The 14,802-nt window shown below is 27.9% G+C and overlaps 1 protein-coding gene across 1 annotated transcript; it reads right to left on the bottom strand.

Moving 5' to 3' along the window:
* Window positions 1–3,471: 3,471 nt before the first annotated feature.
* On the bottom strand, window positions 3,472–8,732 carry LOC123271523 (bromodomain-containing protein DDB_G0280777-like). Its single transcript, XM_044737867.1, has 4 exons — window positions 8,512–8,732; window positions 7,960–8,168; window positions 6,905–7,040; window positions 3,472–4,347 (listed from the first exon to the last, which is right to left on the bottom strand). Exons 2-4 carry the CDS (start codon window positions 8,126–8,128, stop codon window positions 3,498–3,500), a joined length of 1,155 nt encoding a protein of 384 aa, XP_044593802.1. The 5' UTR covers window positions 8,129–8,168; window positions 8,512–8,732; the 3' UTR covers window positions 3,472–3,497.
* Between the last annotated feature and the right edge of the window lie 6,070 nt (window positions 8,733–14,802).

Here is a 14,802-nt window from a genome sequence, read left to right as displayed (position 1 = left end):
GAGAGAATTTCAGCTGAAAATTCGAGAATCCCGCCAGTCAAGTATATAACCCAGTCCGTCCGGCGCTGTCAGTCAGTCTTCAATTCAAACGCTTACTATTCACATCGTGATATCAAGCTAAAATAAAAGTCTTTCTCTGCAACGAGCTTGTCTACAAGTAAAATCTTGTTATTCTGAGTGTGAGAAAATCATCTAAGTCAGCGTGTTTATAACCTAAACGAGAAAGCATCTTCTTTGGCGACTTCTAGACAAGAAAATCATCGTGTTCAAGGCTCGGTACTTCTTTTCACCCTGTTAGGTGACCTACAAGCTTCCTTGTGGTACACCTCAGAGAAAATCATCGTACCCAAGGCCCGGCTGGTCATCACCTTGTAAGGTGCACCTGCAGGCTCCCTTGAACACCTTCTAGAAGTCTATTTCTAATCAACAGATCCAGCACCTCTTCTCCTTTGAGTTTACGGTGTCTAACCACTAGTTTAACCATTTAAGTGACTTTCATTGATTTCAAAAACCGAAACTGTGATCTAAAAGACTGTGTTCTCTAACTTAAACTTATTCTTAATTTTGTAATAATTGTCAATAAAATTAACCTATAAAACTGACTCTCCAGCTATTGTTCTTTAACATTTATTATTGATATTCTTTAGAGAGAATGTAGTCACTTTTAGTTTTTGGTACATGATCTGCTAAGATCTCCCAAGAGCTTAGTAAACTTGAACGAGCCCAATGTAAACAATTATATTACATACATTCCATTAAGTCTCTATATTTTCACATTGAACAAATGACACGAGAGGTTTATAGTAACTGAAATAGGAAACAAATGCTCTAGTTTCAATTTGATTTAGGGGGCGTCCATTAATTACGTGAGGTGTTCTAGGGGGGGAGTGGATCATGCTAAATCTTACCAAATCTCACTTAGGGGGAAGGGGGGATCTTAACAAATATCACGTAATTTTTTCTCTAGCAGAAAACAGTGTAAAATTGCGTGAAAAAGTATTTCTATAATAAAATATGGCCAAATTTGACACAATAGTGTTTGTCGTATTCGTCTGAACCCTGCAGAGCAGCAAAGTAGCGCTCGATTGTTTAATTTGATTATTGATCGATAGGATTCACTAATTTTTTAGGTATAGATTTCTTTAGAAATCTATCGGTGGTAGCCGGTCTCATGTCGTAATTTTAATACAATTTTGTCATAATATGTTTAATTATCTTCAATTTAAACTATTGTTCGTCGACTTTTAATACTTTTTTCAATTAATTCCGTAGTTGAGAAAATTAAAAAAAAATCAATAATAAATTAAATTTTAGCTTTTATCATCAAATGACTTTTATATGTAAAAAATCCTATTTTTTAGGTAGATGTCTTTAAATATCTATTTGCTGTAGTCAGTCTCATATCGTTATATTTTTTCGTTTCATCGAGTTTGAAATCACAACGATTCTAAAGAAGTTTCACTTCAAAAAATAGAATTATTAATTATTAAGGAAGTATAAGACGTACAGTCCGTCCACTGAGTTTCATCTCACAATGCATATATATAGCTATACTATAGTACGTGACTTGAGAAGGATTAATGTTGTTCGAGACTGTACTTTCAGAAAACTTAACAAGTTTTTACTAGTGATTTAATGAAATTTAGCTTACCGAAATAATCTTTTATGCATTAAATAACTATATTATTATCAAATAATTGATAATTTATTTTAAATTTGAATAAAATAATAAGTTTTTTAATTTTAAATATTTTTTAAAATGTTTGGCAACGCAATAAATTTTATCGCGGTTGCGCATGCGTTGACTGCTCTATTCGTGTTTGTGATGTGTACGTGTGTATTATGTTTACAAGTAATGCTATTAAAAATATTAAAATATTAAAGCATTAAAATATTGATTATTTAATTATGTTATGTTTTATAATAAATAACAACAATTTTATAATACTTTTCTTAACCTATTTGATATTTCTTTTAACCTATTTCATTGAAGCTTTAAATTTCCAGCGTGACCCACCATGTACGGCGTTGCCGTCAACATAACCCACATTTACTATGGCTGACTATCCACTCTTATTTCCACTCTTATAATTTAGATGAAAAATATGAAAATATACACAATAAGACAAACTATTCGTAACGTGATTGGTCAAATATATCATAAGTATGAAAATATAGATAATTCCATACTAAATTCACACGCGCGCTTGCGCGCGCAACGTATACTAGTTTTTTTTAAATTTAGATTTTTCAAACTCAATTATTTTTATAACTAAGTACCCTCAACTTAATTTTACTTTTTCAATAATTTTTGAAAATTTTTTTTTTTCTTACAATGAGTTTTTCGAAGCTTCCTCATTATTTTTTCATCGTGAAATTTATTAAAACAAGAGTAGTTGTGAGATTTGGTATGTCATTACAATGTTAAATGACCTGTTTTAAATCTTGTTTTATAACTAAACTATGAACCCTAGGTCTCTGAAATTTTAACACAACACGTATTAAATATATTTCTATCGATCCTAAAAATTTTAAATTGATCTCATTATTTCGACTTAACTCCCATACCTCCTTAAGAGCGGTTTATAGTTGATTTTCAAACGTGTTTTTCTCATGTATGTGATAAAATTTCGAAAAAAAAAACGCTTCGCTCTTCGATAGATAATTAAATTATCCAATTTGAATAATAAATAACATTTAAGCATAAAAACGATATTCATGAAATAACATAAGAAAGGGTTACTTAAAAATAAGGTGTAGCACAAAAAAATATACTTATTGCAAAAAAGCAATTAGTTTCTGAGACAAAATTAGTCAAGCTTGACTAAGTAGTCAAGCTGTATTAACGAATCTTTTATTTGCTTACAAAATTAACTTTTCGTCATTTTTTTTTTCAAAAATTTTCGAATTTTTGAGATAGAATAGCTGAGACAGAATTAAGAGAAAAATAAAAAAAAAAAAAAAACGTTTTAATAAAAATTACAACCTTTTCGGAGCAAAACTCTTCTCTTTTAATTTTTCCTGAAATTTAATCGAGTGGGACAAAAAAACGGTTGATTAAATCAAAATTAAACTATGTAGGGTTTCTTTGAATATATTGAACTGTAGAAGACACATTTAACATTAGTAGTTTCCGCGATATTTTCCATTAGGCACTTGATTTTCCAAAAAACTGAAAAAGCTGAAAAAACTGAAAAAGTTGCTTTTTCAAATTCATTTAATGATTGAAAAAAATTTTTTTCTTCCCAATATTCCTCAAAATTTTTTATTTTAATTTAAAAGAATTTAAACAATTTAATAATTGATGATTTTTATTTATTTAATAAAATAAAGTGGAAAAATGACTTTCGTATTTATTATTTGCCGGATTAAATAAACAGATTTGGCAACAGCGCGTTTGATTATACCTATTACAGAGACGTGCAATTTCTATCCTTTTCTTTTTTCTCAGCTTAAAACTTTTATACAATAATTTGATACATCACTTAATTTTTTTTTCATTTATTTTCTTGATTATCAATCATACTGCAAGGAATTAATACTAATTTTGGAATCATACCCGGAGGCGTAATAAATTGTTGGGTATTGGCAGATAATTTTTTTTTAGAACACCGTAACTCAGCTTCAGTAACTATTTTACAAACAGCCATTTTAACTGAAGCTTGTGCTTTGGGTGGTAATAATTTAACAGTTTGTGCCATGCTATTAAAAAATAATTCGGTGCTCGTTGTTTCTACCGATTGTGCTTGTACTGGCTCACTTTTACCCTCTGTAACATTTTCTTCTTTTTTTTCTTGAACTTTTGTAGAATTGGGTGTTGGATTTGTTATAATAATAGGATTTACATTAACATTATTATTATCATTACTATTACTATTACTATTATTACTATTATTATTGTTATTATTGTGAATTTTAGGTAATTTCAGCTGCTCAATTTTAAAATTAGGGCTGAGTATACCATAATTATTATCATTTAGTTCAATAGATTCTCTAGTTTCTTCATAATCATTTAGCTTCATTCTTTTAGGGCGTATTTTACGATACTTTGATTGAATCTGTGTGTAAATGTTAACACCGTCGGAAACATTCTGGCTGTCGTAACTATTCATCATATCTGTTGTTAAATGCTGTTGACTGTTATCTATTATTTCAATGTTATGAGGCAGTATAGAGATTGGGTCAGCGTTTGTTTCTTCCAGTACTTCTAAATACTCACTGTAGTCTTCATCGTTACGATCTTCTAATTGTTCCAAAAGACTTTCTGTACCAACTCCTCCGCGGTTTATTTCTTCAATATATTCATCACTTAATTCTACGCACTGTGGTACATAATCTGGTTCATACCTAATCATAAAGATAACGAATTTATTAATATTTATAATTTTGTTGAAAATTAAAATTTAAAATGTTAATAAACAATAATAGCAATTTTATTTATGACTTATCTCTATAATTAAGAGAATAAGTATAATTTTATCTCAGGCGTATTTATGTGATAAAAGGAATTTTTTTAATTAAATTAAGTATCGTTGGAAAGATCTTGATCTGAATTTGCGCTTTTTTAATGTTTTATATATGCTTTTCAGCAATTGTTAATTTATTATGATAAGTATTCGGAGTAGTTATAAATAGATTCGAGTTTCGTGATAAACAAAAATAATAATATTAAACAAAAATTCGTGATAAACAAAAATAATAATAAATATAATAATAAAAAAAAAATAATATGATCATCACAAAATTTTCCTTACTCTCTTAATTATTTAAATCATGAATGACTACCGCTGAAAAAATATCAAAATCAATTTACGATAAAGATATACGTTGCAAAAATTTTCTTAGCCTCTTAGGGCCAGTTTCTCAATCCAAGATAAAATTTTATCCAAGATAAAATTATTATTGCCAATATATCGCGTGCCTAAAGGTAAAAGGACTTATAACAATTTATGCGCCCTTTTACCTTTGCAAAGGTAAAAGGGCGCATATTTTTTTTTTTTTATTGCCAATCGAGTAGTAGACACATTCTGCGCTTAAAATTGAAAAAAAAAATTACAAAGGTAAAAGGGCGTATATCTTTAATTATAGGCCCTTTTACTTTTAAGAATTCGAAATTTTGGTGATCTAAAGGTGAAAGGGTGTATAATTTTTTTTTCGGCCAGTTTACAAAATAACATATTCATAGTTTAAAAATGTAAAAAAAAAAACTTTCTGTGGTAGTAGCGGCGTAAAACCTTAACTATACAATTTTTTAAAGTTAAAAAAGAAAATATATATAAAAAACGCCATTCAGCCAAACCTGAAATGGAAGGTAGATTTCACTGAATGATATTCTTGATTAAATAACGTACATAAGTCGGTTGTACTACACATTGAAAATAGTTCAATTGCAATTTTAACTTTGAAAAAATAACTAAAAATGGTCAAAATGTCGATGTTATAAACGTCGAATTATTCATTTTAAGAAATAGTTATTATAAAATTTAGATTCTGGATGCTTGATCATGATGAAACAGCTGTTCTGTGAACGGAACCAGTAATTATATTCAATAGGGCGATTAAAACGGGAAATTTCAAAATATTTGAATGTTATCTGTCATTGTGATTTTTTTTTATTACTTAATTTAATTTGTCTTCCATTGATTTATTTGCTATTTGTTTAAATCAAACTTTGTATATGAGGCTGTTATTTTAGTATAACTTGTCTTGTGAAACCATTATTTAATATTTGGTATAAAAAATACAATTTTTTTTATGCGCCCTTTTACCTTTAGGAGGTACTTTTCTTAAAGGTGAAAGGGCGTATGACTTGAGATACGCCCTTTCAGCTTTGGGATACCAATTTTTTTTTTTTTCACCGATTTTTACGTTTCAGACAATTTCAAACCGAATGGCAAAAAAAAATTTTTTTATACGCCCTTTCAGCATAAATCCCTATTAACCCTTAGCTATAAATCCTTTTACCTTTAAGCACGCGATATTTATATATAAATGAAATATATAGATATATTTTATTATTGGATAAAATTTTGTCCTGGATTGAAAAACTGGCCCTTAATTATATAAATTAATTTTTGACATACAACCACATTGATATTTACAAAACAAAATAAATAAATAAACAAATTTTAAAGAAATTTTTATAGTTTAATTTGGTATCATCAGAAAGGTCTTGATAAAAATTAGTGTTTTTTGGTTTTATATATTTTTTAGTAGTCAATATGTTATGTCAAGTTTTTGGAGCAGTTTTGAATCATATCGCGTGACTAATGCAAAAAGGGCGCATAGCTACAGGTTAGTAGGGATCCATGCTAAAAAAATAAATTAATACAATCACGCATATTTTGCAATTTTTTAAAAATATTTTTAATTGTAATTTTAAAAGAATGTATGTTGAGTTATAATACACCTCTTTCGTGTGAATCTACCGTTTTTTTTTTAATTTTTAGGCTAAAAATGAGCATTTCAATAAATTATTCAGAAAAAAAATTTATAAGCCCTTTTAGTTTTAGGTCATAAAATTTTCAAATTTCTAAAGCTAAAAGGGCGCATAATTAGAGACACACACCCTTTTAGCTTTAGGAAATCAATTTGTTTTTTCAAATTTGTCCATTAAATTATTTGTAATTGATCCTATTATAGCACTATTATTTTTAAAATTTATTTAAAAAGTACCCAAACTATCTATTGTGTGATTAAAAATATCAAAAAATCATTAAGCCAAAATTTTCTTATCCATAATCTGTAAATCTCAGCAGTCACATAGTGACTGCAGGTTTCTAGTTGTAAAAGAATTATAATACATTATCGTACATTTTATTCCTAGTTAATTAATTAAATAAAGTTTATGACATTTACAAAGGACTTTCAAAAAATGAATAGTAAAAATTCAATTAATACTTACGGAAATTTTAGAAAACTTAAATGATCTTCAAAAATCCATTTTTTTCTTCTAGCACCTTTCTCAGCTTTGTTTTTGAATTTTAATATACGACAATAAGTATCACGTAAATTCTTCCATCGAAGTCTAACCCAACTAGCTGTAAAAAATAATTATTTAATTATAGAATTATATTCAAAACATAAAAAATAAATACATAACAATTTTTTAAATATTTCATAAGAGTTAAGTTACAATGAAAAAAATTCCACTTGTACAAATTTTAAAACATTATAAATGCGAATTTTTTAAAATATTTTTTTTTTTACAATTATTGATTGATTTTAAAAATTCAAAGAATTGTCAGGTGTCCCTATTTAAAAATACTGACTGAAAATAATTAAAAAAACATGAAATTCAAATTTGTTTGTATATATAGATATCCCAAGCGGCACAAAAATTTTTTTGGTAATATTTTGTTAAATTTAAGTTGACAATTATTAATTTTTTACTTCTTGTTAAATAAAATTTACCAAAAAGTCATAATACTAAACTTAGCCGACGTTTTTAATTTTTTGATTTATTTTTAATAATTAAATTAGAACAAAAAAATGTTTTTTAAAAATTGCACTTACATTTTTTAAAGTTTTTTAAAAATGAAATTTTTTTTTTATTTTTTTGCAATAATTGTTTTAATAAAAAAAAATTCTAAAAATTTTTAGATGCATCAACTTAATTTTTATCAAAAAATCGACAGTTTTTTATGTGACGTTTAGAATCCAGTTTGCATGCAGTGACTGCTTCTGAATTATTTTCAATCAGTATTCTTAACTATGACATTAAAGTTAGCAGTCACTTGAGAATTCTTCAATGTTATTCAACAAAAAAATTTGTTTAAAAAAGTTATTTTTAAAAAATTGGATTTTTTACTTTTTAAAATTTTTACATGTCAATTTTTTTTCTAATGTTTTTTGCCATAATTGTTATAAATTTTTAAAATATTTAAATGTCTGTTAAATTCAGTATCATTTCTCAAGTAAGAGTTTGCTAATTTCACTATAAAAAATAAATATACCTACCATCTAACCCTAATTCATCAGAAATTCTCTTCCATACTTTTTGACGAAATTCCTGCAACTTTATAGCAGTACCTTTAACATCTGATATATAAAGTACCGGGTGCTGTCTAATAGCTTCAATAATTTTTAATGAAATTTTATGGGCATCAGGAGGCATTGTGGGCATCATCTTTAAAAATGTTTACAATTACAATAGTGGAGCGATATATCTGAAAAAAAAATAAAAATAAATAATTGCATGACTATCCTAAATCATTAATTTAATTAATTATTATTATTATTATTATCGAAGAAAAAAAAATATTCTTGATTAAATTTATTTTGTTTCCAATTATTTTATTGAGAGGTCATAATTGTTCCTTAATGGCTAGCTGCCAGATTGAATGACCTTTTTACAATAATTATCTTATAATTTATTTATTTATCTAATAAAATGAAAAAAGTTGGCTTGAATTTTTGGATTATTAAGGGAAATCTAAAATAGTATAGTTTTTAATTATTGACAATCGCCAACGTCTTTTCATTTGTAAACGGAGAATATGAAGTACATACCTAAAATCTGCGAAAATCGCGTCGTCGACAACGTGAAAAAATTAAGGGACCGTCAATGAAACTACAACATGGTCGCTGTCTAAGCGACGCCATAGTAGCTGCTTAAAGCTTTAAGGTAAAAATCTATAGGAAGAGCACAGGTTATATAAACATAAACTGCTTGTGCTTTCACTTACAAATAATTTTATCCAACAAATAAATTAAAATTTTAATTAAAATAATTTTTTAATTTATTTAATTGTTGAATAGAGTTTTATTAAATTACATATTAATAGAAATAGATAAAGTGTAACGCAAGCAATAATGACAAGTAGAGACATCTGTAACTGGTAATAAAATAAATAAAATTGAAGAATTTATCGACTGAGTAATTTGATTGAAATGTACATCAACAGAGACTCGATAGAGTCTGGCGCCAAGTTCCGTTCTCAAGCCAGACTACCGAGTGTGTGTATTCCGTAAGCAGAACGGTTTTTTGAGGTTACAAATTTTTTTTCAAATTTACTTTGATTTTTTTTTTTATATGATATTTTATAATAGTAGTTAATGCTTTTTATTACGCGTATTACTTGATTATTATCAATTATCTTTATAATTTCTATGAGGTTATAATTGAGGATGGTTTCCCTCACGGTTTTGGAAATGCCGTAAAGATTCGGTATTTATACGATATAAATGCTGTATTTTTACCGTAATACTTCAGTTATTTTAGCCAGTTTTTTTGTCGAATTATTACGAAAAAATTACGAAATAAATTCAAAATATTTACGGCATTACAATAGAAAAATTACGGTATATTAACAGCATTTAAACCGTAAATGTACCGCATATTTACTGTATATCTGCGGCACTATTGCAGCAAAAAACCGGAAAAGAAGATCCCTACTTTCTATTACCGGCAAAATACCAAAAATATGCTGCTTTACTACTATTTTTCAATAGCTTAAAATTTTTTTTTATAATATTATAAATTATCATGAATAATTTTTAAGAGGCTGATAAATTAATTTCTCTGTTATTACTATTATTATCATTTTTTTTAGTCCAGACCGGGATTCGAACCCGGATCGTCTAGTTACGCGCTGAAGGCTCTACCAGTTGAGCTATCAGAGACACTATCCGCATCTATTTACTCAGTCACCTAATAAGACTCACCGAGTAATAAACACAACCGCCCATCTTACGGTAAAAAGCATTATATCTTTAATTATATCAGTATAAACGCGGTAAAATTGCAGTATATCTTTGGTATTTTTACCGTAGAAATACGATTTTATTATTGTAAAATTATAGTAATATTATAGTTAATAGATAGATTTTTTACGGTAAAAGTTCTAGAGTTTTACGGTAATTTTATCGTATTATTTCTGAACTTTGCAGCAAAAGTACGGTAGAAATGCTGTATAACTATAGTAAAAAAACTGGCCAAAATAACCACAGAAATACCGTATTATTTCAGAATTATAACGGTTAATTTATAGTAAACGCATTAATACCGAAAATTTACGGTATTTCAAAAACCGCGAGGGTTTACTTGTATCACTGTAGAGTGTTTTACAAGGGAGGGTGGGGAATTATTGTCTCTCCACTTTTTTCTCCGCAATATAATCTCTCAACCCCGTCATTATAACTCTCAACCACTTTTTCGTCCCCACCCCCCTGCATGTCGGGATTTTTTCTTTCATGCCCGACACACATGTGCTGCGACTGTGGCCGGCTTACGCGTTATAATCAGTACCTGCATTTGCATTACGGTCTTAAATAGTATGGAGGCACTTCTATAATGACATTTTACCTCCATAACTATATGGGAAAACCACAGAAAACCCGACCGGTACAGAGGCTGGCAATGAAACGCACATATTCTTAGTTTATAATCATTGAAAAATATTGGTGCGCGCCGGAATCGAACCCTGGTCCCACTCTTTCGAAATGCAGGTACCGAGCCGATTAGGCTATTGCCAACCTTTTATAATTTCTATTTAAAATTATTAAAAATAATCAGCACAAACTATAGCGACCCAGATTTTTAGATTTTAACTTTTTTCTTATGTAAAAAGCGGACGGCCAGAGACTAAATAATATAAGGGTGCATGCTAATCTTATAATAGATGGGAAACTACAGTGAAAAAATAGTATATTACACATCTAGGGCAGTAAAATAAGAAATGTCTCAGATTACATGTAATTGTTGTCTGAGGCGAAGCCGAGGTCAATAAACATATGATCTGAGGCTTTCTTATTTACTGCCCGTGGTGTGTATACTATTTTTCTCCTCGACGGAGGCGGAAAGCGGCATTTTCGTTTAGCGCAGCGGGAGGAAAATTGACGCTTTCCGCCCGGAGGTGAAAAAAAGATATTTGACAGCTTGCAATTACACACGCCAGGCGGCGCAAGAATAACTTTTACATGAACTATAGCTTAAAGTTTGCCACCGGAAATGTATTAAATTAAAATAGTCAATTTTTATTATAATTAGAAAAAATACTGAAATCCGAACAAAAACAGTTTCACTGTAAAAAAATCACGCCAAGTCCACGTTCATAAGACTATTAAGAAAAAAAATTTTTATTTCTTTACAAAAAGATATAAAATAAAAAATTAAAAAATCCAAGTAACCGATATATGGTTGTATATGATTTTCGGAAATTAAAAAAAATTTTGTTGTAAATTTAAAAATTAAAAGAAACAATTTTGGAACGTACTTGGTGTGCGTCATTGTGTACTTCATTTTTTTTTAAAAGTCCTAGTAGATAGATTTTAGGAATTTCATAAAAAGTGAAATTTTTCGTAACCACGCACACTAAATACGTTCCAAAATTGTTTCTTTTAATTTTTAAATTTACAACAAAATTTTTTTTAATTGCCGAAAATCATATACAACCATATCGGTTACTTGGATTTTTTAATTTTTTATTTTATATCTTTTTGTAAAGAAATAAAAATTTTTTTTCTTAACAGTCTTATGAACGTGGACTTGGCGTGATTTTTTTACAGTGAAACTGTTTTTGTTCGGATTAATAAAACGCGCGCCCAAACCAATAACTATGCAAGTGGTTTGCAGCCAGTTGCAATAAACGTGTTGTTCTGCTCATTATTTTATTTTTCTCTAAGACTTTTAGAAGAGATACACAGAAAAAAAAGTTCACTTAATCTCTTAATTTTATTATTATTATGATCAATATTATGACTAATAAAATTAGTAAAAGAGGCGCGCAGTAGCCCTATCGGATCCGGCCCTTGCTTACCAAAGCATTGGACCGGGTTCGAGTCCGGCGTACACCAATGAATTTTTTCAATATTTAAGTGTATTATTCTGCTCAGCCCAAAAAATAAAACGAGTTCCAATCTCAAAAGTTTACCCCCTACCGTAGTCGCTCATAACCTTAGTAGTTTATGTGACTTTAAAACAAATTAAAAAAAAAAAAAAAATTAGTAAATTCTCCATTATTAAGAGCGGTTTATAGTTGATTTTCAAACGTGATTTTCTCATGTATGTGATAAAATTTCGAAAGAAAACGCTTCGCTCTTCGATAGATAATTAAATTATCCATCGAAGAGCGAAGCGCTTTTTTGGAAAATTTTCATTTATTTATGCATAAAATGCGTTTTAAGATTCCATTTGTTGTACAAGTATAACAGAGATACTTTCGTTTGTCCAATAGAGGGCGAGAGAGAGAAAAAATGTAAACCCTTCTTAAGCCAAGAAAATATTTTTTATGCGCCATATTAAAGCAAATTTTAAGGGAGTTGGGAAAGAACGGATAGGGGAAAGGGGGGACCTACTCAGTGGGAATTTTTCCGTAATTGAAAAAATAATCAGACAGCCCAGACTGGGAATCGAACCCAGATCTCTCGATTACGCGCCAATATATACATACATATATAAACATTTGAACTACATGTATTTTCTGACTCAGATCATCGAGTTAGGTCGAAATATAGTAAAATTTACGGAAAATTACGTCATGAGGACAAATACAATAGTTAGATTTTTATGAAATCTACTAAAAATTCCGCTACATTCAAAGTTTATAAAATACATTAACTTAAATAGAATCCCAGCCGAAAAACAATTTTGTGAATTATAAAACACCGAGCTATCGAATATAGGTAAACATAAAACTTTTTTTGCGATTTTCTATTATGCATTTTAGATATTAGGATAGTCAAATATCCTTTATTAAAAAGTTGATGCGACGTTTTCATTATTATCGCTTTTCGTTGCTATGGTGATCACTTTGGCAACGGTTACCATAGAAACCGTTACTGTAGCAACGGTTGCTATGACAACAGTTACCATAGAAACCGTTATTATGGCAACGGTTAATATAACAACTGTTACTATTACAACGGTCACCATAGCAACGGTTACTATGGCGGCGATTAAATATAAATGAGTAAAATTTGTAAAAATATTGATTAATTAATCCTTTATTAAAAAGTTGATGTGACATTTTCATTATTGTCACTTTTCGTTGCTATGGTAACCACTTTGGCAACGGTTACCATAGCAACGGTTGCTAGGACAACAATTACCATAGAAACCGTTACTATAGCAACGGTAACTATGGCAACGGTTAAATATTAATGAGTAAAATTTGTAAAAAATATTGATCAATTAAATTGTCGATAATAAACATTTTGACAGAAGCGCGTTTGATTTTCTAGTTGTTTTAAATACTATCTGAAATTTTTTTTCACCACCGATATTACTGAGTATAATCTGGGATGATATCCAGTGTCATCTTGTTCTTTCCGTGTGACTGCTAACTTTAATTAAATGTCATTTTTAAATTTTCACATATGGAATTTTGTTATTAAATTTTTTTCATAATAATTTAATTGTAAAATTAAAAAAAAAATTCTAATGTCTATTAACTTCAGTATCATAAAAATTAATGAAATGAGAAATGAAAAAAATAAAATGTAAATTTTTACTATTATTATATTTCAAAGAGTACATATTAACTTATTGCTAATTATATTTAAAATTTTTTATTACGATTATTCGTTTATTTCCGTTGTATAATAAATAAAGGCAGTAGTTTATAATTTTTAGCCGGATTAAAATTGCACAAGTTTTTTTTTAATAATTATAATCGAAATATTTAAAATTGATGAGGAACGAATGTTTTTTTTAAACTTTTAATAGAATAATTCTTGATTTAATAATAGTTATGTTATTAGTACTAAAATTAACAATGACAATAATTAAAAATGTCTTCAAAGTATTAATTTGAAGTCTTAACTACCATTTGTCATGGTTAACAAAAACTTATTACTTTTTTATATTTAATTTAGTAATAAATATTTGTACAGCAGTAAATTTAAACAGTTTTGCATGCATTTACAGTAATTACAAAATCTATTTAAAGTCAATTGTTGTAAAAAAATTAAATTAAACTATTTCAATGGTTACATGCTGCACAAATATTATTTTATACATTTTTTATTCGTCCATATTTATATTGATATTAAATTCTTAAATAATTAATAAAAAAAAATTATGTATTATATCGCGTTACTAATGCCAAAAGGGCGCATAAAAATTTTTTTTCACTCTAATTAATCTATAAATGTTTATAATATTCAGATCTGTAAAAAAATTGATTAAATAAATTTTTTTTTGTATACGCTTTTTTGTCTCTAAGACAAAAAATTTTAAAGCCAAAAAAGAGTATCATTTTTTTTTAATCATAATTATTAGCCTTTAAAAAAAAAAAAAGTTATAACACCGGTAAAAATAATGACTTTTCGAATCATTTTATTTAAAAAGAATGTGGATTTAAATAAAAAAAAAAATAAAAGTAACATTCTATTTAAAGAAAAATGTATTTGACTCAAAAAATTTTCAGTTCCAAAAAAATACCATCAATATTACAAAAATCTGTGCTTTGATGATTGTAACTAATGAATTTTTTTCAAGATTAAATTATATTTTTAAAGTTTAGATTTACAAGCAATACATATTTATTATTTTTTACTTTCAGAAGCAAAAGAAAATGATAATGAAGACGACATTGGAGTAGTGCCTAGCTAAATTGATATTTTAATTTTTCCTTTAATTAAATACATATTCTCTTTACACTGATGACACTGGATATCATCCCAGATTATACTGCGTGAAAAAAAATTTAGATAGTAGCTGGTATAATCTAGATTACAATGAGTATAATCCAGATATCACGCAGTATAATCTGGATTATTTTAGTTATAATCTGAAATTTTTTTTCACCACAGATATCACTGAGTATAAAAAATAAAAAAATTTTATTCTATTTAAGATAT

This window comes from Cotesia glomerata, linkage group LG9 (assembly GCF_020080835.1).
Source record: "Cotesia glomerata isolate CgM1 linkage group LG9, MPM_Cglom_v2.3, whole genome shotgun sequence".
Lineage (NCBI taxonomy): Eukaryota > Metazoa > Arthropoda > Insecta > Hymenoptera > Braconidae > Cotesia > Cotesia glomerata.
The sequence above is the reverse complement of the archived record's forward strand: the minus strand, read 5'-3'. Positions and strand labels throughout refer to the sequence as shown.

What these genes read in the sequence shown, in the direction of transcription:
- LOC123271523 (XM_044737867.1), bottom strand. Translation starts at nt 8,128, where the DNA reads ATGATGCCCACAATGCCTCCTGATGCCCATAAAATTTCATTAAAAATT. An exon ending in TGATGAATTAGGGTTAGATG is followed by an intron (nt 7,041 to 7,959) that starts GTAGGTATATTT and finishes TATTTTTTACAG; the next exon opens with CTAGTTGGGTTAGACTTCGA. An exon ending in TTAAGTTTTCTAAAATTTCC is followed by an intron (nt 4,348 to 6,904) that starts GTAAGTATTAAT and finishes CTTTATGATTAG; the next exon opens with GTATGAACCAGATTATGTAC.